General features: G+C 41.1%; 1 protein-coding gene across 3 annotated transcripts; it reads right to left on the bottom strand.

The window, feature by feature from the left end:
- Positions 1 to 2,127: 2,127 nt before the first annotated feature.
- Positions 2,128 to 24,894, bottom strand: LOC114449887 (phosphatase and actin regulator 1). Of its 3 annotated transcripts, none has more exons than XM_028427743.1 (12): positions 24,329 to 24,894; positions 21,589 to 21,753; positions 14,933 to 15,013; positions 13,476 to 13,679; positions 12,696 to 13,041; positions 11,275 to 11,474; positions 10,494 to 10,650; positions 7,452 to 7,507; positions 6,560 to 6,621; positions 5,694 to 5,834; positions 4,288 to 4,364; positions 2,128 to 4,191 (listed from the first exon to the last, which is right to left on the bottom strand). In XM_028427743.1, exons 1-12 carry the CDS (start codon positions 24,609 to 24,611, stop codon positions 4,176 to 4,178), a joined length of 1,788 nt encoding a protein of 595 aa, XP_028283544.1. In that variant the 5' UTR covers positions 24,612 to 24,894; the 3' UTR covers positions 2,128 to 4,175. The 3 variants fall into 3 exon arrangements, with proteins under 3 accessions (XP_028283544.1, XP_028283545.1, XP_028283546.1); XM_028427744.1 differs by having other exon boundaries at positions 24,703 to 24,894; XM_028427745.1 differs by having other exon boundaries at positions 24,769 to 24,818.
- Between the last annotated feature and the right edge of the window lie 360 nt (positions 24,895 to 25,254).

The raw sequence follows: 25,254 nt of genomic DNA, 5'->3' as shown, positions 1-25,254 counted from the left end.
CGGTGCCAATGAAAAGTCCCCCACTCTAAATAAATAACGGTGCGCACTTGGTTACACCTAAAAGCTCTACATTTGAAAGCCTGAATACGTGCCCGCCGTGGTAAATGTCCGCCAACTGGGCGGTGTTGCCGAGTTATTCCACTAGTAGTCATTCACTTCTTGTCTTCCTTCCCTGTCGGAGGCTCCTCCGCTGTTCAAAAAACATTTTACTGATTAAATTCGCTGGGAAGAGTCTGGGCGCGCAGAGGCAGCTCAGGGCGGAGACGTGACTGTGCGTCCCATTTGGACTAAAATACAGTACTAGAATATGAAATGAACGTCGGCCGACCTCCTACGCAAATACTGACTGATATATATTCATGAGGAGGACACAAGATGGGGTCGTTAACAACAACGCAGTGCATTGTGGAAAGTGTATTCCGTAAAGAGTTGCCCGCTGCTGAAAACAAGCTGTGAGGTAAATACATTACCCAGAATGCAGTTCTCCAGTTTCTGTCAAGTGAGGCGGTGAACAGATGAGGGGCGTAAACATAGCTCCTATATAATGTTTGGCGTTGCGCTACAGAAGCACATCCCCTGTATGCTGCGCACATATTTTGCGCGCGGACCTGTGCGCTCAGAAAACTATCAGCGCCCTAAAGTATGGCGCACACAGCGTGCGTGTGTGTGTGTGTGTGAGTCACGGATGCCAACTGTTGAATATGGGCGCAAACTTTCAGCTCTTATTTCTGATTCAGTTTCACAACTACCTGCGCACACTGCTCAATTAATATAGTTTTTGCTGCACGGATAAATTACGCCTCGGTGCAGGACTTATTTTTTATACTAGTGGTGACGAGGCAACTTCGGCACCATCTCATCAGGACGCCATTTCACAAGGCCGTACAGACCGGCTCAGCGTACAGCTCTTATTCTGTTGTATTTCTCGCCATCTAGTGGAACAAACCGCAAATCGTTGTCCAGCTGAGGACGCAGCGACCCTGAGCAAGAGGGAGGGAGGCAGGTGGCTACAGCATTCAGGTCGCCTTTTTATTCTGAATCTGGTGAAGGAAACACGAAATTAAGCCTTGTATTGTACAACTATCACAGGCTGTACAGCAAATTGAAATGATTTTTTTTGTAAGATTTTATTCAATTTTATGTTGTTTTCTTTTCTTTTTGCTTAAGTAGCATTAAAAAAACAAATATGTGGCTTATACATTTTGGGAGATATACATTTAAATGTGCTTGAAAGCAGCTGTAACAATATAATATAATATTATAATATATATATACATGTATATATATATATATATATATATATACATATATATATACACATATACATATATATATACATATACATATATACACATGTATATATGTATATATATACATGTATATGTATACATATATATACATATACATACATATATATACATACATATATATATATATATATATACATACATATATATACATATATATACACACATACATATACACATATACATTTGATATTTTAATATCTACCTAGAAGATAAAGATGTTTTCATAGTGAGAACTATCAGGCATATTGTATCATTGTGCAGCTTGTGTGTGTCAAGTACACAGTGCCTGTGTCTTTCAGCTATTTCTAAGGAATTCCCTCATGGTCCTAGATTGTAAATAACTTGAGTATTGATAACTATATATTACAGATCTACAGAAGTAGATGTGAATGTGGTTAACAGAATAAAGAACCAAGTTATTATATCATTAAAATAATTTAACACCTTTTAGTGAGTACTGTGCCTGTGTGAGGTTGCATACATAACAGATGCACAGCAACATAACATGAGCATATTAAGGTGTGGTGAAGAATATGATGTGTACTTACTGTAGAATACAAATGTATGACAGTAATAATAGATACAATCAAAATGCATTCAGAAATTGAATTTAATTGGCATGATGTATCCTTTACATGGTATTCTGTAGTTCAAAAATGGAAAAAAAAGGGACCACTTCAGTTTTGTTGCTCTGCACACATGTAAAAAGTTAACACATCACTGCTGAAGTTCTTGATTCCAGCAACAACAACAACAACAACAACAAAAAAATAAAATAAAAAAAAAAGAGAGAGAAACCTCATGCTCAGCCCACTGGCTCAGGTTGTTAAGAGCTGAAAATGAGAACTGGATTTTATTTCTAGAAATTCATTCCTGTAATGCTTAAAAATAATATTTTTTTTAAAAAAAATAGCATGTTGCCTAAATCATACAGAAGCCAGCTCTACCACAAACATACCACACACACACACACATCAGTGTGTCAGTGATTAGATGACCCAATGAAAATTTGGCTTAAAAAAAAGGTATCGTGTGAACGACGTTGTCCCTGCTCTAATGAGAAACTGACACACATACACACAAAATGTATTACATCACATACAGACCATGCAGTGCAAATTCATCTCTATGTTGTCAACTCCCAGGTTTTATTGGGTCATCTATCACTGATCCAAGACCTTAAAAATACAGGAGAACACACTTTCCTTTGCATTATTAGTAGGTGGCTAGCAGCCTTTCATCTCTACTGCACATTTTAAATCTGACAGAAATATAATAATCCAGCTGTAAAAAATAATAATGAAAAATAATCTGTGCACGTAAAGCTCATGAGCATTGGAATACTGGTGTGGTAGGATCAGTGGAAATTTTAAAATAAAGAGACAAAACCTGACAAACATGTTCACAGCTCAGAAACGACAATTTACACACTTTGGACCCAAACCTTAAACCAATAAAAGCCGAACTCTTAACAGTGCAAAGAATTTTATCAATATAAATATTTAAAAATCTTTTTTTTGACTAGAGAATGCATCTTTTTCAGTGATCAAATCTTTCAATCTAAATGTGTCAGTAAAGCTGTTTTTTTTTGTTTTTAAGTTGGCTCAGTCAAGAAAAAAGTTCTCCAGAGTAAAGCCTTTCTAAAGTAAGATATAAAAGAAAACTTAAAACCCTGAAGTGTAGGCATAGTGTGTGTATATACGCACAGTAAAAAACAATAGTGGTGAGGGGAGTTTACACCTGCACTTTTTAACTTCTTCTCTAAAAACGACAGATATTGCTTCTTCAAAAGCTTCAGTGACATGAGTATAAAAGTAAAGTGTATAATACAATGTACATTATGAGCATTTAACGAACAAAAAGTACATGTCAAAGAGATCATCTCTTCATGTTCTGTTTCCATTCAAAGTGCTAAGATGAGTAAATTAATTATTATGATCCAAGTGCCTCTATTAAAATCAAAATATAAAACAGATAACTGGAACCAGAATATTATCTGCCAGCTGCAAGTTGTACATCATAAGACTGTGACGTGAATAAAATTTGCGTGATTCTTCTTTATATGGAACTGTTCCTTATTTTAGTATAAACAAAATGTACATTTGAAGAGAGAGAGAGAGAGCGCAGGTGATCACCCAAACCTCTCAAATTCACAGTTAGCAATTAAGATGTCAGCATTTGTCGGTATAGTGAGAATGACTACACAGTAATGACGCAGAGGGGACTCCAGAGGGTGCTATAGTTTAGGAGAAGCAGAAGAAGAAAAAAAAATATATATTGCACATGATCCTAATGTTAGAGCCTCCCTCCTTCCCTCCTCATTTCCATGTCCACATCCATGCATGGTGCAATAAGGATGGAGTTCGTCCTGTCGATATCAAACCATTAAACCTGCACAGAGATGTCCGCGAGGAGGTAAAGAAGTCCGGAGTGGCCCCTTAATAAAAGAGCGATAATTAAAAACATGTCCACTTAGACAAGTCCATCGATGTTTTTTTTTTAATGAAACAGTTATGGTTGTGAATGTCAATCAACGTAAAAAAAAAAAAATCTTCCGCTGTCTAATCACCACAGAACTGAGCGCCTGCCTGAGAGCCCAGCAGAGAGGTTTAGGAGACAGTTGAGCAAATTCCACAAAAAGGGGCAACGTGAATCAACTGGAGTCATTGTGTGCTACTACAGTGGATGGAGTAGTGGGTGTCTGCATCTTGTGGCGTAGTACCGACTCAGTTGTGTGGGTCTTGAAAAGGCATTTCAGAAGACATGGCCTTATTGTAGAAACGGGCACCATTTTACTGTCCAGCACTTAAGGTTCTCAGTGGAGCAGAGCGCCGTTCCGGCATCGCTCGAGACAGTGATGGTCTACTATGGTCTGTGAAACCTACAAAATATGAACACACACAAAACAGGAGTGCTTAAAACATTACATTACAGTTCATCATGTCAGTGCTCGTTTGTAGAGAATGATGCAGTATACCTGGTTAAATGGCGACTCGACTCGTGCACTTCCATCTCGTTGCTCTTGAAATCGTTGAGTTCCTTCCTTATAGCTGCCTGCAGAGGACAAAAGAGGAGGAGGATTGAGAGAAGCTGCAAAGGCTTAGTGCACAAACTGCAGCCTCTAAAGCACTGACTCTACCTCCTTTTGGTATGCCTCATGCATTATTTACACTCTTCTCAGGGCCATGAATTGTTCTGCTGAGTTCTCTTTTCATATCAATTCAATTCCTCCTCGAGATATCTAATAATACAGCCTGCAATATGTTGCTGGTCTACAGCTTGTGTCTTTAACTATAATGAAATGTTGATATCAGAGATTCACACAGAATAAAACGCACTTGGAAGAAAGTCAGAAATGGCAATTTTAGTTTAGATCAATACATCTGCATGGGTTGATTGATAAGTTGGTGGCCTAAGGTAGAAGTAGTCCACTTCTTTTGTTACACATTGACAGACCTGCCAACCTTGAAGATATGTTATGAAGGCTGCAGTGCTATGATTTATGATTCTCACAGCAGGGGGCGCTGTGGTGAAACCATACATGCAGTCGTCACCTCATCTGTAACAATATGTTTCTTTTTAAAATGTCTCTCCCGAAAAAAAAGCTGTTTTCCATTCATGTAGTAATACACATTCATCTGGGAGAATGCCCTGTGAATCGTGTCCCCACCGGAACCTTAAGGGTCCAGGAAATAAGATGATGCATCTTTTTAATGACTTTACATCTGATCTAAAAATGTCATGTGTGACAGTAACCCAGCCGGGAGTGATGTCATTGCTTTTACGATTCAGCATGACTCAAGGGGACGTCTCCAGCCTCAGGGAGGATGCTTCTGTGACAGCAACACAAACAAAATTCAAATCTGTGCTGGATGGTAGAGGTGGGGGGTGGGGGAAATATCAGCAGTGCTGCAGTGTGGCTGCGGGGGTCCTGAGGTACTGCTTGTCCAATTACTCTCTTATGTAAGGGGAGTTGTTGCATAATCAAAATGCTGAATCCCTGTGATTTTCACATGAGTGGTCCTCAGGTGTGACCTGGAGCGATCAGAGCCACACAGCATCAAAACAAAGAAGGCATATTATCTGCTCAGCAAACGTGTACAACTCATTAAAAAAGTCAGAATCAGAGATTGCTGGACAGACAGATACCTCCAGGGTGTTTACTCTCAGAACAGAAACCAAACAGCTGAGGTAGAAACTGCCACAAACTCAGCGAAGGAACACGGCGTCCTGCGTTAAAGGTTGCGTCACATGAAGAACCAAACAGGGGAATGAGGAGCTTAACAGTGTTTGAAGAAATGTCAAAGGAGCCACAGAAGACTCTTGAGCCATAAGAAAAGATTATCTCAATTTAAATATGCGATTAGTTTAAGTAACACTGGCCTTGTCAGCTGCCGTGAGCCGAGTCCAGGGCTTATCTGCCCGCCTGTCGTAGTCCTGGGCATCAGACACCTCCACATAGTCACTGAATCGGATGAGAATTTTAGCCTGTCTCAGCTCTTCCACTGTGGGCCTCTGGCTCAGCTGGAACAAGAAGAAAAAACGAGTTGAAGAACAGAAACCAAACTAATAGCAAACTAATTTTAACAAAACATTTTTACGACCGATTATTTTCCCACACCAACTAAAAACTACTTCTGGTGTTCAGGACATTCATTGAATAATCGCGTCATCAGATGCAGTGGTTGAGGTCATGGGGCTAAACTACGAGGTATATCACTTAGACAAGTCTCATGATCCTAATGAAATAAAAGAACAAGAAGCAACATTCAGTAAAAGGTTACAGATCTGTTCACAACCTTCAAAAAAAACAACTCAAGACTAAACTCAAAAAAAAACATCTGACGCCATTAGAGAGCCGTAAAATCAGAGACACAGGATAAATGTTAATGCATAAATGTATAAGCTGGACTACACTGGTAGCTGTTGAGAGTTACAGCTGATTTTTGTTTTGGAGCCATATGTCTGCAGGTGAGCAGGAAGTGTTATTCCTTAATCAACACTGATGGGAACATGCTCAACACCTCTCTGTGGGGTCGAAGGATTTTGGCACCTAACATGCAGTAGGGCCAAGGGCAACAAGGACATCAGTGTCTCCTGAGGGCTGTAACGGAGTACACATTCTCACTTCTCACCACACATGACTCATGGTCACAGTGTTTGTTTATCCTGGCCTACAATTTACCCCCCTCCAAAGTGCTTAGAGAGCAAGTGTGGGTTTGCACCTTTTTGAGCTATTTTAGACTCACCTTTCGTGTTAGTTTTCGTTTTATCTCCCTCTTCTCTTCCATTTCCTCCTGTTCATTGCGAGCTGCAAAAAAAAAATGAGGATGAAGTACAGACAGCGGTGCAACAGGCTTTGTAAAAAGGCGGAAAAAAACACTATTTTCATTATATGTCTCATTAAATTAAAGCCGTTAGGAGCAAGCATCAAGAGAATGACTGCTTTGTTCTTTTCAAGTTGTCCCAGGGCTGTTTGGTGCATGTTTATGATCAAGTGGTAAACCTATTAAACTGCATGTATTTCTCTTAAATGCACACTGCGTACATTCTTTTGGCTTCCTGTGTACTCATTTAAACACAACTACAAAAAGCCTCAGCTCTGAGTTTAAACATGAGACAACACATAAAACGTCCATCATCATTCAAGCTGCACGAACACATGCTGTATGTCTGGTACTATGTGCAAGTTTGGATCATTTCCTTGGTACTGTATGTGTGAAAGTGATGGAGAGGACATGACCTGTCCTTGATGAATTCTTAAGAATTTATGTTTTCTTGCTGCACTCGATGCCAATCACACAGGAGCCGCTGGGAAAGCAGGATCGGCTGGTAAATCAGCCTTTGATGTGCGAGGCACAGAGTCCCAGGAAACAGAACTGCTTCTCTCCGATACTGCATGTGAGCTGAGCCTTTCTGGACAGGACTCCTCAGGGAGCCCCATCTGTCTCCCTCACACGCAAAGACAGACCAAGGAGGAATAAGGAGAGAGATGTATGCCACTAGCTCTCGCATAACTAGGTCTAAGAAATCAGCAGGCTTTGCGCTGCATGAAGGCTGATACAAATACGGACTCATGCGTTGCTACAATGTGACATTAAAGTAAAGAGTTTTGTTAAAACGGTTACAGTTAACACTTACGTTTGAGGATGTTTCTTTGCTCTAGCTCCTCCGCTGTGGGTCTCTGACTCAGGCGCCTGAGGAGATACATACATCCATGGTCAACAACTCATACACAGATCAGAACTGAATTTAATGTTCACATTAGACATAAAAATCAGGAAAACATGATTTCATTGTTGGTTATCAGTGTGGCTGGATGAAGATCAGACCGCAATGAGCACAAGTTCATCAAAACTGTAGAGTTACACTGGATCAATGAATGATGAACCCCAATTTCCTCTGAGGTACGGTGCAGATGGAGGCGGCAGAATTTGGTGTCAGCAGCATGAATTCAAACCTGCCAGGCTACTGTAGCTGTAGGGAATATTCTCTTGGCACACTTGCGGCCTGCCTTAATCATAATCAATAAATTACACAGTCCTAGTCATCAGATCTGCATCCAACAGAACACCTTTGGGATATAGTGGAACAAGACACTTACAACGTGTGTGTGTGTGCAGCTGACGGATATGTAGAAATTATGTCCTGCGAGCATGTTTAACATGGAGGAGAATCTCAGAGGAATAATTTTCAACACAACGGAGGCTGAAAAGCACAAGGCCCTGCCCACTGTCTTCCTAATAAAGAGCTCAGTGAGGGAAAGTAGTTTGTTTTTTTCCCCCCATTCACATCCCTACTTTGTCAGCAACTCATAGACTCAAGGTTATTTTATTGACATATTGGCTTTGAACACAGATGCCTTAGCCCCAAACTAAATTAAATATACATCACAGCAACTGCAATTCTTCCTCACCTGCTCTCTACAAGTTATTTATGACTTCCATATTGTTTTTGGCATAGTTTATTTAAGCTGCTACATCATGACAGTTTGACAGGTGCACTTCCCCAAAAACCCACCAGCCAACCGGTGCTGTCTGTATGAATGTGAGATGGTGCAGTGCAAGAGTGAAGCTCACCGTATGCACCTTTGTTTTTATGCTTTTGCAGTCAGATTTTTACTAATTTTATTTAAATTAAATTAAATTTTATATTGTTTAATTTCAATTTTAGTTTAAAGCAACTGTAACAATTTCCTGTTAGGATTTATGAAGTATTCTGATTCATTTACTGATCTACTGTATAACAGTCATTCAGATGCTGTGCTTTATATGTTACCGTCATTAAATCGGATTTCTCCATTTGTAGGTGTCACTCAGTGCTCTGTTTCAGAATAAAATGACAGTAGATTCATCTGTAGGAAGTGGATCAATAATGATCTGCATCTTGTTCGATCTGACAGCCGTCTGGATATCCTCAGCCCAAGCACCTACTGTCTGCGGAGTCAGCACCGTGCTCACACAGGCTTGTCTCATCTCATCTTGTGTCATTTCTTCTCCTGCCTGAGGTTTATTGCTCAGGAAGTGTTGAGACACTGGAGCTCTGCTGTTTTGTCCAACCATTACATCAGAATCATGTCAGTAAAAGTTAGCAAGTATCCACACCAATTCCAAAAAATCCCAAACTATTTTCAACACATACAGCCTGATTTTAAGCATTGTCTACCTTATATTAAGACAAGCAACAGTGTAATAACATTATATAATGGCTTCACAAATAAAGTAACTAATGAGAAAGTTTAGCAACAATTTACTTTACCTCTTTTGGTTCTCCCTCACTGTTATTACTGCTAATTCAGGCTATTTTTAGTAAAAAAAAAAAAAAGTGTGATAAACACAAAAAACAGAGTGAAGAGGAAGGGCATCAGTACAGCTGTACCTTTCTTATTTTTCCACAGAATATGTATCAGCCTTTCAACTAAAAATTATTATTTTAAAAAATGTGAAACTATTCTTTAGGACATGCAGTTCATGTGCAGAGGTTACAGCTAGTAAAAATCGAAACAACCAAACAGATCGGTGCTTAACATCCCTCTCAGGGGTAAACCCTGAAACGCTTTCCTTCCCTCTCCTGGGTTTTCCCAGTGAATCAGGTCATCGGAACAAAACTGAGGTCAGCCTGTCCTAGAACAACATCATCATAATCGATTCTGATTGGCTCAGCACAAGCAAGAACTTTACAGACCACAACGCTGTCAGTAACAAGAATGAATTTGAGAAGTGTGCTTTAGATGACACATTGCAAAGGACACCGTCACAGAGCTTTTTGGGAACATGACAACTAAGCAGGCAGGCCTTCTGGGAACATGCACTGTGTTCCAATCACAGTGGGGAATAGGGACTTGTGTGCCAATGTCTCTAGATAATACGCTATCTTTCGCTGGCAACCATATTTCCCACATCTCATATCTTATTGTGCTATTCAGGCTTTGATATTTTTTTTTTTTACGTCTTTTCTCCTCCTCCTCTCGGCACAGCATTACATCCTCTTCATTTAGCCACTCAAGTCATCTTCAAAGAGTGCAGGGAAATCAAACGAGCATTGGGGAAAAAAAACATCGCCGTGTTTGATCTGCTCAGTTACGAGAATTCACATTTATGACCTCAACATATGTATACAAACCCCCATTTTTTGTACATACTGCACCAGCTTAGCGTAGAGTGTGTGTAAACTGCTGGTACGAAGCGGCTTGCGTGGTGCTGCTGTGTGGAGGAGTCGGGTGGAGATAGTTTGGCACATGCATCACCGTGGTGATTCAGTAAGCGAGGGAGGAAGTCAGGAAGAAAAAGGAGAGAGGGAGAGAGCGAGTGAGAGCAGGCAGGAGAGAAGACAAGAGAAGGAAAACGGGAGGGGAGGCTGATGCATCGCTGAAAATTAGGTCAGCTCCATTTTCAGAGACTCATTTTAACAAGATAAAGTGTTCATCCTTATCGCACGTTGAGAAGGGAAAAGAAAAGGATATGAAAGCGTTTGAATAAAAGAAAAATATCCATATAAACTTGGAAATGAGCCACACTTATCAGCCAGGATTTTTGGTGTCGTCAGCCCAAAGTCAGACAGAATGTATGGTTTGGCTGAGAGGAGCTGGTGCTGTCGTCCAACAGTAGTCAGTTAAAGCCCCATCAACCAAATCAACTGAAAATATTTGGCCCAGTAATAAATGTATTCAAGTTTTTGTCTCACCTGGTGAGTTTGGTGCCTATCTGCTGCCTGGACTCCAGTCTCTCCTCATCCGTCTGCATGGGCAAGATGTTCTTCTCCTCCAGCTCTCTTTTGGATGGACGGTTGCTCAGCTTGATGGCCAGAGAGTCTTTCCGCAGCACCTTCTGAGCCAAGGTACCTGAAAAGACAAAATGTCAGAAGGATATGGGTGGCATGCAGTAATCTATTTATTTATTGTATTATTTCAAACACATTACTCACAATCTCAGGTCACACACTTATCAGTCAACAAGCAAAAACAAATCCCTGCACCTTTAAGGATTACTCATCCCGTCAGGGAGCCTTAAAGCCATAATGTGGCATACTGAGCAATTCCATAATGCATGACCAATCATAACCTTTAAGAACTCTTAACGGATGTGCCAAGAACACCAACCAGTCTGTACACTTCAGCAGTTTTGCTAAGAGGAGGTGCATGACAGTGTTGGGTGACAGTGTGACTGTGGATATGTGAAACTAATTCTGGCCCAACTTTGAAGGTCAGTCTAAATCAGAGATCCAATGGCCTTCAGGTGAAGTCGGCTGTGCTGTCGATTACGATCAGTCAAGCAAATATGTCACCCTATTTATGAAGATGAGGTGAAACAAAATAGACAAGGACAGTTCTCCTGCTGAGGGATGTCAGTTTTTTTGGCTCTGTACTTTTGGTTTATAATAAACAGAACAGAAGCACTACTAAACAACATAATTGTTAAGTTTGTCGGTGACCATTTTCACTGTTAGATTTCCTTCTGCCGCTTACTTGTAAATATGGAATCATCATCATCATCTTCATCCTCATCATCATCCACGTCATCCTCCTCATCCTTGTACATGCTGGGCAGATCTTCATAGTCCGACTCGTTGGGCATGTTTTCCTTGTCATCTTCGTAGTCAATGATCACAGATGGCACGTCTTTTCGGTCCATGGGAGCACACTGACCAACACCGTGAAGAGCAGAGCTAGTGAAGTGAATGGGAAGATATGACATTAAGGTTATTTTGACCCAAATCTGAACATTATGTTTATGACCATACCATCTGGCATGGTCTAAAGGGATTAGCTGCAGCACCACCGAAAAGTTTAAATATGAAAAAAGATTATACATTATCTTCATCCTCTAATGTTTTCCAGTCCAGAATGTGAAAGTGGTTTAAAACAATAAATGGGCTTCTGGCTTCAGTATAGAACATAATGACAGCGTAGTGGGTTTGTAATCCAAGTATAAAGAAAACACAGATATGTATCTGCAGCTGAATGAAACAGGAGTACAAAGAGCCGGAACACAAACATAGTGCTATGCTGTGCAGTCCTACGCAATACCATGCAACTCTCCAAACTACACAGAGGAACAGAAGAGATTATATAACATGTATAACTGAAAACAACGCGACAGGAATACACTTTACACTTTCAGGGGCCATCACTGGTTAGCACTCACGCATCACCGACAGGTGACACATTTGATGGATTGATTAATAACAGTCTGGTCGTTATGAAGAGACGCCGTTACGTAACCATTTTAAGCTTTCAGACTAATTGTGAGCAACGTCGGGACCATTACTTCCTTATCCCTTTCCAAATGGCTTTGGTGAAAAAGAGATCCTAATGCAAGAAGTTACATAATGTCCAATCCGCTGCCCTGTCCCTTTCCTCTCCAAACATGAAGAAAGGCAGCTCTTGTAAAGAGCAGCTGGTCATGTTATGTCAGGCCAACTGCTGGAGGGACGCCTACTCCACTCGCTCATGCCCACACATACACACATTTACTTAAAAATTAGGCCATGCTGCCCTGTGAGGCAGTGTGCCGATTTAGACCTGTACACCAGTGATGGTAGGAACGCGACCTCAATAACACCAGAAAGTGTAGTGGACAAAAATACAAGCTAATAAACAGGCCACGATATATATTTATTCTACATATTTTTCAGTGAATAATTGAATTTTTTCAATAGGTTTTAATAAATTATTTTATCATAATGACCAGAGCATCATTAAAATAAGGAAAATAAATGTGTATTATAGTACTTACTAGTATTTTCTAGACATAACAGCGTATGATCTAAAATGCAGACATATCATCCTAAAACTTTAGTCAAAAGATATTATGTGATGTACGGAGAGAAGAATATCCATAATCCCCACAATCACTTTTAATGCCATGAGCGACGATCGCTGCTAACCTTTCAAACCTCTGCATGGACAGTGCCAGGGTTTTATTGAGCTCCTCGATGATCCGGCTGGGGGCATGTAGGCTGCCATACTGAAGCTGGAGCGGGTGACCGTGGCTCTGATGAAGACCGGAGAGACCGGCCAGCTGCGAGGGCAGCAGGGTGCCGTGGTGGGGAGGCCCGCCCTGTGAAGACATGCATTTCTGTGGGAGGCTGCTGAGGGGGTTGGGGGACGGTGAGGGGGAGCAGGAGGAGTCCAGCCCCCCCGGAGGCACACATATCATCACTTTCTTGGGAGGCAGAGGTGGAGAGTGCTTTCCCCCTGGCATGCAGGGCAACTTCATTGGCTGGCAAGAATCTAGAAACGGAGAGAATTGAACAGAAAGAAGTGAACATTTGTTACTGTAAAGGTTCTGGTGCGTTTTGATGGGGCAGACACATAAACGCAGCTCATAGATGAGCAGACATGGCTCAGACGTCAGTGCTTAGTGGTGGGAATTAGGCCAGAGTAATGCCACTTCCCTCTGACAGATTGACAATGACAGCGAGAGCTCAGCTGACCTAACCACAGGGGTAATTTAATGAGACTACTATAATCCTGTGCACACGTGTGGCAACACAGGTACGGTTCAAGTAAAAGCAGCCATGGCTTATCTATCAAAACACTGTACTCAGTATATAAACACGACAATTCCTTCATTTCCTGAACTAAATAATCCAATTATTTCATTCCTATATCGGTGTATAGCAATGACAACTACACACCATTGAACAGTGTTGTCATTACATTACCTGTGCTATGGTTTGGGATCCTAGAGAAAGGCTTTGGAGGGAGAGCAGGAGGCTGTTTGTGGTAAAGTGGTGGCTTGGCAGGGGTGTCCTGATGGTCACCTGCATAGGTGACAGATTTCTTAGTGGGCAGGACCATAGAAGATTTAAAAGAGGGCTCCTGAGTGCAGACACCCCCATCCATGGAGGATCGGAACTCAACCGTTGCTGAAACAGAAGAAAGAAACAATTTTACTTGAAAAAGTGTCTGCTCCAAAAAAAACACAAACAAAAAAAAGAGCTCTAACAAAAATGAACTCTGGGAGTTTCTGAGACAAAAGGGGGTTGACTGTTTAACAACCCCAAAGCTTTTTATCAGCCCATGCCAGACCAAGGAACAGTGGCAGACGAGTTTGACTTTTGCTTTTTTTGCTTTTGAATTTTTGTACAGTTCTCAGCCATTTGATGGTTTTTGTATGATCGCATTTAAGGCTGACGGTGCAAATCACAGCGCTGCTCACATATTCAGACAAACAATGCTCCCCCACATTCCCACATTTCAACTTGACTGAGCAGACTTTCAAACCGAAAACCAAAAGCATTCTTACCCTTGAGAGATGCTGGAGAGTCTCTAGTCTTTTTAACGTTCAGAAAGTCGGAACATGATTGTGCTGTCATTAACTAGCTTTTTAAATCAGAAGTTGCTGTATTGTACCAACCTATCAAACACATAGGCCTTTACTTTGAAGTCTACTCTCATGGAAGGCTTCCATTCACTGTGGTAATGCTTTGCCTGGTATGCGAAGCAGTGAGTGTATCCACTGTACATATGAGTGTGAGTTCAGTGTTGATATAACATGCTACAGCTTTTAGAAGTGTAGGAAATGTTTGCTTTGCATGCGTGAAAACAGCTGCTGTTGATCCATCTGTGCTGTGCACACAAGCTTTTAACTGGGCAGGAGACCTGAGCCCACCTGGCCTCATTAATATGCATTATAAGGAGTGGCAAAGATGATGTGGGGAAAAAAATAAACTATATTCAAGGTATTATTCAGACAGGCAGCATGTGTATATATTATATTATATATTGTTCTAAAATGCATCATTTGTGAAACAATAAAATATAAAAAGTCAAAGCTAGAGTCAGTGGACTCTCCAACTTTTCTAATGTCCTGAGGCAAGGGGCACCCCGCTGCCAAAATTAAATATACTCCCTCGGTTTGAATGCAGAATGTCAGAGGCATATCAAATCGGCATCAAAGGCTTTCTAAAATGCTACAGAATTCCTATAATGAAAGATTAAATCTCTAGATACCCCCCCGTGCCAAATCACACATCAGAGAGTACTGATTAATGAGGAGATGAATAACTGAAGACCTTCCAATTTAGCACACCACATCCATCCCTCTTGTACTTTCTCCCTAAATCCAGGACAGTTTCCAGCTCTGTTAAATCGGACTAGCCGCGTCAAATCAGCTCACCTTTTTCAAAGATCTCCTTCAGCACTCCTCTCTTGATAAGCTCGTCTCTGCTCTGTCGCATTGACATCTTCCTCTCTAAAGCTGGAAGCGTAAAAAGAAGAAGCATGTCAAAAGATATTTTTAGAACTTGCCATACATAAAAGTACAGTTTTTTTTAAAGCCATACACTAAAATAGGCACATTTCCAAACATGTTACAGCAGAAACATAAAAAACACAGAAATCACTGTATTAGAAATGTCTAGAAGGATGCTAGAATAAGCTACAGCAGCTCATGGTTACCGGTTGTCATAGTAATGCAATGCTGTTTCCAGCTCAGGAGCTCAGCAGGCAGAGAAACTGTGGTGACGGCAGCAATAGAAATGTTTGACCTTAGAGTACTGAATAAAAACTGACCAGCAGAGCTAAGATCACACTCCACACTGCTTGGTGTGCAGTGTGTTCAAAAATAACGTCACAACCTGCGTTCATGCTGTTAACCCAGGGAACCATAAAAATATGACAATAACTGATTAAAGGTTGGCAGTCTAGTACATTAAGGCCCAATAATCAGTTTTCATGTTTTATATAATATGTCTTGGTTTACACACAAATACAAGCTAGTATCTGGCACAACAGCAACAAAGTGTTCTAGGTGTTCCTAAAGACATTCCTGATTAAAACACAATGATGGCTCACATCCTGCACACATGGGCATCTGCTAACTTTGTGTCCAATAAAATGCTTCTGTTAATGCCCCTTGTTTCACAGTGGATGGTGGTGAGGTAAAAGGCAACAGGAGCAGACCTCCCTCTATTATTACCTCCAAGAACCTCCACGAAAAACAGCGACAAACCCGATGCAGAAGGCTGGGCGGGGCTTTGAAACATACATAAAATGGGACAATCCTTTGTCTACAGTGCACAGATGCTCACAAAATGTTTAGGATGGTCTGCACAAGCAACAGAAAAACATCACAACTCCAATAGATAAATTCTGTCTGAAGATTGTGAGTTGCAAACGTTCCCCCATCATGGTCCGTGGTCTTTTTTAGTGGATTTTCACTCCTGATTATAGCAGCAAGGACTTTAACGATAGCTCAGAAATCCCTCCACAACCTCTGGAATTACTTTCCTCAGCTACCTCTGTAACTTTTACTTTAAGAGTCCATTAAAATAAATTATTATTAAATCATTAAATACCCCAGATTTGACTTAAGGAACGAGTTAAAGAAAACTATAAATGTTAGTATAAAGATAATGAAAGCTGTGCCCTGATTAACCAAGATAAAGCTAAGATATGAAAAAAAGATATTCCACCAACACTTCTCATACAGATACATTATGTAGAAGATAGCATGTCCCACGGCTACTCCTGCTTCTATTTTTAGGCTTCAAAACGTTGAGGCATTTAACATCTTCTATCAACTGAACGAAAGCAGTTAAAAATCACATTTTAGAATCTTAGCCAGCACAGAAACCAATTAAGAATGGTGGAATGAGGGTGAGCAACCACAGTGGAGCACAGAGCATAGGAGGCTCCCTTGCACGCCTCTGTAGCTCCTGTTTATGAGGAAGACTACACATTCTGCCACGTTTGCTTTACATATATGACCCTGGAGTCCTGCCCCTCCCTGCCTCCCTTCATGCTCCAGACAGTGTGTGCTCAATGCTAATGTACAATACTAAGTGGATCAGTGAAAATACTGGTAGCCTGACCTCTCCTTTCATTGCCCTTGCCCTTTAAAGCCAGCTGCTGGAAGTCTGAAATAAAACACACACACACAAATCTGAAATATTTGAGTCCTTTACCGTCAAATACACCAAAGTAATATTGTAAGTTTGAAAAAAGTACGCTCCATTATGACTTACTCCAGGATACCAGATGTTCAATATCACTTCATACATATGTTTTTTTTTCCAAAAGAAGCCTGTTTAAGGTCAGCTCTGAGCCAGGAATTATCTAAGCAGCAAAGCATTATTTGGAGGGGGAGGAAGACGTGACCGTCATGCAAAGAATCATCACCACTGGAGCCCCGAGGTGTCGTAAAATGAAGTGTGAAATCAAAGGAAATTGTGCCATTTGTAGATGCTTTTTGGGATGCTAATGTTGGCAGCTCCATCAAAAAGTGATTTTTTCCCCCCTCTAGCCAGAGGGACCAAATTTAACATTAGGTCAAATATATCAAGGGGATGGTAAATACTTATCAAAGAGTTGACCCAGAATCAACACTGACTGAGAGTGAAAGCAGCTAGCTCATTAGATTGTTACCCCTAAAATAACTCACGACACCGGGAGGCAGTAAGCGATCACACGTGAACCTGTGCGTTAATTTCAATTTACAGCAGTTCTGAGAGGTTTCTATTAATAAAGTCTGCCAGTTGAGCAGTTATCTGGGTAATGAGTAGAGTAAACCTTGTGGTAGGCTCTGTGCACCTTGGCAGTCACTTTCCATATAAACTCCCCGTGTGACTGAGAATTTCAATTTGGGACACAAATTCAGCTACTGGCAAATTCTCACTCCTGTTTGATCTATCCCTTTTCCCTAAAAATGACTGCTGAAGTACCATTTGTTCATTGTATTTACACTTTTGAGGCCACTCTGAAGGCTGCCAGGCTGCTGAACAGTCATGTTTGGTCAGAAAAGATGCAAGATGGAGGTACATAAACATAAAAAACAGCATTTCATTGGATGCAAAATTAGTACACGCCCCTCAGTGCAGGATGAGTCATTATATTTTACTGTTTTCCAGATATACTCGAAAATACCATTGAGAATACAAACTACTTTTTTGTCATTGTTGGGTCAGATACTGTAATATACTGCAAGGGAACAGAGTAAGTAAATTTACTTTTTTTATTTAACCAAACAACAAATCTCCCAAAACATCAGTCAGTGTGGGGAATCCCAGGGCTAAAGGTCAACGCCAGATTGGCAGTGCGGTAATATGTTCAGGGATTATTCTGCAGTTTCATCCAAAATGAAAAGTAATTACTCAAAGCTGTATGACATAACTTCTATGGCCATGGGATGCGCACGGTTACGCAATACCATTAACTCAAAAGGCCTTAATGAGAATAATATGACTTCAGATCTGACAGATTTCATAAAACAAAAAGGGAAACTGTTAAAAAGTCTGAAGTCGGACACGTGTCGGACACAAGCTGAGGATGATTCTAGGCATGGCAAGTCTATCAAAAAAATACTTTTTAAAATATTTAATGAAGACATTATGAGTGATCCTAGATGTAGGATTGCATGCTTATTTCATCAGGATGGTCCCATAAGAGTCATACACAAACACACGTTCAGTGCAGAAGAAGAAAAAAAGTTATTTATGCCACATAACTTACTTTGATGCAGAACATTATAGAATCAGACACCAAAATATCAAATGACCCATCACTGTGCAATAATGTCTGTATGTGCATCTGTTGTGCAGCTCAGACACCCACACACACAAAAAGTCCCATCAACACATGGAAGCGCCCTCTAAATCACCTTGAATGTATGATGTAAGTTCTAATTTAAGATGTCCACCGTGGTCCAAGTGGCGGCATGGTCCAAAACTTGAGCTGCTCGCTCTGTACCAAGATAAGAAGATCAACCACTCATTGGGGAAACTCAGCTGAGAGCATATTAAATGAAACTGGCATATCTGAGTACAGCCTCTATTGATCCTAGAACACTACACTTAGTTTTTTTAGAAAAAAAAAATATATTCCACTGCGAAGTGACCCAGATAGTCAGAACACATCCTACCAACCCTGCGGCTCAGCAGCTCAAAGTGGAGGCTTTTACTGAGGCAATTCTCTCAGGCTGAGCCTCACAAAAAACTGTATTAAAACTTTCATGGAGTCTTTTAACAGGCGTTGAGCTTCTGCATCAGCAGCACGAGACCTTGACACCTACAGAGGACACTGCAGGACATCTGCCTTCTCTTCGATGCAGTCTCTAATCAGTGCACATGTTTGAAACCATGTCATTTACACTAGATAGAATTCTAATTCTAGCATCAGCAACTCTACAATGAGAAGGCTCCTAATTAGCTTAAAAATAAAAATGCCAAGATAACATCACAGTACCATGTGTGCGTTCTTTTGATGTATCTATGCCTGGTGAGATCTATTCCTGATACAAGCTCCCTGTGAAAATTTACCAAGCACAATAAGACAGCGTGATAAGACACCCAACTGACAATCCCGCCCTCCCTCCCTCCCTCCCTACTTCCCTCCCTACTTCCTTTCTTCCTTCCTTCCTGAGGTGAAAAGTACAGTCCCCCAGAGCTGGCCTTCATCTGCTTAATATCACAACGTGTCCATAATCCTCAACTGTGTTCACTGTCCAATTATCCACAGCAACATCTGCATGCCCAGTGGCTGGTCTGCTCCCTACTGAAACACGAGATCAACAGTAAAAAAAAAAAGATATCACAGACAACTCGGAGGTAAGATTACAGCAAGAGTCACAAAGGCACACTTAAGTATCAAACAACACAAAAGGCTGACGAATAGGCAATACAACCTATTGGAGACTAATCAAGCAGTGTGAGGCAGCTGTATGACCACGTCAGTCAAACACAGTCCTCAACGACATGCATAAAGGTCTGTGTGAGAAACACAGATCAGCAGTGAAGCTACAGCTCAGCTGAGTCAACACCATTTTGCAGATACAATAAATGTGTTCCTTTAATGTCAGATTTGATTTAAAAAAATGCCAATTTTTCACTACAAGTATTTAAAACATGACTCTGTCACTCGTGTCTGATAAAAGGGCGTCACTGGCATCTTAGCTTGATCAAAATACTGCTAAACATAAGTCAAGAACTAAAAGATTATTATATATAGTATTATAAGAGAAGTTGACGGTTTGAAGTTCCATGGTTTGTGCGGGCAACATTAATCACACAGTGGCTAATATGAATGGATTTAAAATATACTTGGACTTGTCCAGTTACACGACAACAGATTCTGAATATTACCTCTGCGGGAGCCAAAACTGCATTGCAGAGGACACTGGGAGATAAGGTCAAAGCAAGTTATGTACAGGTTTAAGGCCCCAGCAGTTCTTTGTTTCAGGCTAGTTTTGAACTTCTTAAGATTGTATTTATGTATGTATTCAATAATAAACAAATGCCTTATCGTCAACCTTTCTGTTGTTTCCTATTCTGGACGCCATAGTGGCTATCAAGAAATTGCAAGCTTTCATACAGAATCATGTTTCTGACCTGATAAAAAAAAAAACAATATTTACCCACAAGCTAAACATGTGTGACAACAGGCAGCTTGCTGCAGCTGGAAAACAGGAGAATTTAAAAAAACAAATGAGCTGGAGTTTTCTGTAGGTCAGCCACAATATGGAATCTCTTACATAATTTATTTGAGGCATTGATTGGTGCAGCTTTAAATCACCATAGAAATGTTGTTGGCATCCTGAACCACTTGCTGTCATTTGAATTTTCTGCACTGGCTCACTATTGTCACTTAAGATGCACACACAACATTCCACTTATTTGGGAATATAAAAGTTGGGTTCATGTGCCATTCTAAAATGGATGTGACAGAGTATATATATATTTGTAGCGGTGGTGGCACAGTGGCTTAAGTGCCTGCCAGTGCACTGAAGCTATAACCACCTATAACAATGCAGAAACTCCCCTCAGCGGCCATCCAGTGAGACACAGCAAGTCATATTCAGACACCAAAAAGGATCAAATAGAACAAAAGAAGCAACTGAATGATTTGGAGACAGCAGCATTATGCAAAACAAGTGGCTAACAAAAGGCGATGAAAAGAGCGTTTTCTCTGAGCCCCACTGTGCATTAACACCATTGTAAGAGAAAAAAAAGCATCTTTTGTTGCTTAGCTCTTGATTATTGTCCTTCACTACAACAGGGGAGATGCTGCAATGACTGTACCAATAAACACAAAGCATCTGCATGATTGTTTTATCAAGTATGCACTCAAAAGTTAAGCATCTAAAACTAAAAAAAAAAAATGTTTGATAATTGTTTGACTGTGCAGGCCAGTCACAATATCAGACTTATACTATGAACCTGTTGGTGAAAAATGTAGAGGTTTTATGCATCACTTAGAAGCACATACATTTGTTTCATAAATAGACATCTTGCAGTTGAAACAGCAGTCACAGACAACATGACGGACTGAATCATTCAGCAAATGCACACCAGAAAAATCTTAATTTGATACTATCACTAAATCAGAACATCCTGTCCTGTTCACGCCGGATTCAGGTTCCCCGTGAAATTGCTCATCCTCTGCTAAATCAAGGATTCTGCCCCCAACCTGTGACATACAGTCTGACAAAGTGCCTCCTCCTGTCCAGCAGGCTGACAGCAGAATCCAGGATGTGTCAGCCAAGAAAAAAAATAAACACAGCCACATCTGAAGAGACGGCGTCCTTCACTTGCCCCTGACAACACCGCGCTGTGAGATCAAATGGACTATAAAGAGACCTCAAAAACCTCCAACGCTACACTTCTGCTGAATCAACTTGCTGCATATTCAATCACCCTGGAGACACAAACTTAATACATTTCCTTTATGACCCAAGGATATACATTTAAATTCGTTCACAGCCTTTGTTGTTATACATGTGGCTCCTGCATCTATTTTTTGTGTTCATATTAACATAAATTATTAAAAAAAGTCACATACCAGCAGAAGTCTGCTTGAATTTCTCGCTCTTCTTCTTCCTCCACTTCCAGGGCTTGAGGAGACGTCCCAGTGTGGCAAACTTGCTTCGACGGCGGATGGGTGGAGTGTGGGTGCCAGAGACCAAGGCTTCGGAACGCATGGCGGCCAGCCTCTCTACCTCCTCAGCTGAAACAACAGGAAAAAAAAACAAGGTCTGGTTTAGGTGAGAATGCAGAGGAGGTGATATTTTGGTGAGCTTCTCTCAGTGGAAGCAGCGCACACACACTTTTTGCTTTCAAAGATCCAAGCAGCGAGAATCTGTGCCAAGCGGCCTCCTGATTCCTGTAGTAACTGAATAAACAAACCTGCCTATCAGATTACATTATGCAGGAGTCTAAACAGTTTGAGGTTTCATCACACCAAGCGGCTGGCTTGCCAGAATACACTACACAGACTGATAAGCACCTCATTAAAGGGAGAATCTTCCTTCTCTTCATCAAATATTCACAAGGCCCAGCCCTTTGGACTTTTAAGTACTGTCATCAAAAGCAAGGAACGTAAAGCATTTTGCCCAAACACAAACTATTACATGAAGGCATGAATGCAAATGGATACAAACAGCCTCACTCGCTTGTCTTGTCTGACTATAAAACCGCGATGCTAGCCGCAGACAGCTAAAAAAAAAAATACACATTCTTCAGGATATATGAATGTAGTCCGTTAAAAAAACATTCGCTGACCACAACAGTCAAATACAACAATCTTCAGAGAGAAAAATACAAAACACAGCACCAAAGGTAAACAGACACTGTGTGCAACCCTAGTTTCTCCCTTTTTTTTGTTCCAAAGGCATGAAACGCTGCATACCAGATCTGCAGCTAAGGATTATTGATTGATTATCCACTTATAGTTCAAAAGCTTCCATTCATTGACTGAATATTGCAGCTTTAGAGCATATAATGTGTATTTAGATACGCGTTAGTTGACTTCCTGGGGCAAAAAAAAAACTCCAACCCATGATCCTCATGGTTGTGTAGTCTTGATCTCATCACCCCTCATCAGAATGCCAAATGAAAAATAAAAATCAAGCATATATGGTGATATGGTGGTTCACATACTTTTGTCCCTACAGTGCATGTCCTTTACTGATGTAAAATGGAGCAATCAGTCATTGGGATTTGTCAATATACATGATCATAGTTTGATAAATGTACAGACGAAGACCTCACGGTTAATTGGAAACACTCTACAATAAGACATAACGCCATATATATATAATTAATATAAAAATGCATTGCAAAGCTGGCCTGTAGCAGTAGAAGATTACAAACACCAGTGACCAGTAGATTGCACACATATAGTAACTAACATGACAAAAAGGCGCACAACAACACAGCAAGCAGACAATGTTTATGACAACAACAACAAAACTCACTTGGTACAGCGTTGAGCCTTTCATTAAAAAAAAAAAAACTAAAGCAGGTCCTTTAAACTATGATCATACAACACGAGCAAAGCTATACAAAACTACTTAAGGCTACATACTGGATGTCTAACATCAGCATGCCATGTCCTTTCTCTGTCAGTGTCTCCACATTGCATCAGACCGTCACCTGTGACAGGCTGTCAGGACTTTGATTTAAATGGTTACATCACATTCACATCTTGCTGACATCACGTTACAGGTTCAGCCACCTTCCCATGTGCAGGGGGGGGGGTGCAGCAATGGGGCAGCATGATACATAATGTGACACTAATGCAGTGCATGAAACTCGCAATCTTGCTACCACACCACACTATAAATAACTCCACAGTCAGTCAATGCTAATTGAATCCAGTGGAGATTCAAATGACTTCATTAGAGGTCCAGGGGGCTAGATGAAGACCAGAGGATGACCAGATCCCGGCAGCCAAGTAAGACTCTGCTGCAATATTATAAGGCAGATTTTTAGCAGCTTCAATAACATTGTTTGAGAACATCTAAGACAATCTTTGCACACTGAACAGATAAGGTGAGTTTACACTTCACAATATCACAATCTTCAACAGGAAATGCATGTCCACACTTCAAACATTTCACTGTGCATTGTACCAGGTATAACTGTGACAAATAAAGTGGATTTGATTTAAAGTGTGTGAGCATGCAATAATCTTGACAAAGGACCACAATCTGCAAAGAAAGGGGGGAAAGGAGGAACTCCTCTTCCAGCTAAAATGTTGTCATTATTTACCTGTCTGCAGTTTATCCCACCTCCACCCTGATGCATGTGATCTACATTCTCCACTACTTTAGTTCTTCACTGCTGTAACACAATAAGCAACTGATGTGGCTGTTTTTGATTAAAAACACTTGTTTGCATAGCAAGATGGCTGAGTGATGATGTAATGACACTATACTGGAAATGGCTTTGTGCACACAGACTGCATAGCTCCATGCCAGACTAATGACATGTAAGGCCTGGATAGGTTAAATAAAGAAAAGCCCTACAAATAAGGAGGCCGGTTCACCAGTACTGTTGCAAAGGAACAATGAGCAGATCAAAACAGAGCCCAGCCCTGGAAGAAGTTCTGATCCAGTTCTCACAGCAGGAACACTGAATCCCTCCCGTTTGTTGATGCGCCTTAAAACACTTAACGTGAGCATAACTACACTGATCTGCGCAAATGTCGCCTATCCAACACAATGAGTAGCACATTCTGCACGGCAATACCGCCAGGCTACTATATGGAGCAAACCACACAAGCGCGTACGTATACTCACCGTCTTGTGTGTCGTTCCCGCGGCTGCAATTGCTGCAAATGTGCTTTATCTCTTTGCCGATGTGACAGTGGATCGTGAAAGGCATGTTATTGTTGTGGTGGTGCGGATGCTGGCCGTGCGCCTTCTTGTTACTCAAAGACATTATTTTGACCAGGCTGAACGCCTTTTTCTTAGGTTTCTCCACGGCCACGGGTGTGTTTTCTCGGCACCCCGTGACAAACCAAGTGCCGTGCATGATGGTGGGCGCAGGATCCACCGTTGGGTAATTGGCCGTCTTGAACATCGCGGACGCGAAGAAAACGGGAGCGGGAGCTTCGGCGCGCGGTGTTACTACGACGTGGGTTTAAATTAAAGGGCCATCAATTGAGTCCTACCTTAACCTATATGTAGCAGCTTCCATCGAGCATAAATCAATCGCTTCTGCGCACCCACACCTTTACCTGAGATCCCAAATGCGCAAAGCAAAAAGCGTCCCTGCTGCTGAGGGGGGAAAAATAGAGCCCTGCAGCCAAGATCCAAGAAAGCTAATAATAAGAGAGAGGGTGAGTAGTGAATGGCAGTGACTACCTCTCCCTCCCAGAGCTGTGGACTGCAGTCGGGTTGTGGCTAATCCTCGATTAGTGGAGCTGAGCAGGGAGCGCCTGTGATTGGCTGACGGTGCGCTCCTCTAATAGGCCAGCGCGGAGGAAAAGTTGCTCCCACACTTACACCGGATCCAAATAGTGATATTTACTCTATGTATGTAATAACAATAACAACGCTATCAGAGCCATTTCTTTTCTTCTTCTTCTTCTTCTTCTTCTTTTTTTACAGAAACAGTGAGTTATGGTTTTAGGTTTTAGGCTTTAGGTGCACTAAGCACATTTTGTGTGTCACCTAAATATTGATATTTAGTTTTATTTGTTTATGAGAAAATACGCTAGAAG

The sequence above is a fragment of the Parambassis ranga genome, chromosome 17 (assembly GCF_900634625.1).
Source record: "Parambassis ranga chromosome 17, fParRan2.1, whole genome shotgun sequence".
NCBI lineage: Eukaryota > Metazoa > Chordata > Actinopteri > Ambassidae > Parambassis > Parambassis ranga.
The sequence above is the reverse complement of the archived record's forward strand: the minus strand, read 5'-3'. Positions and strand labels throughout refer to the sequence as shown.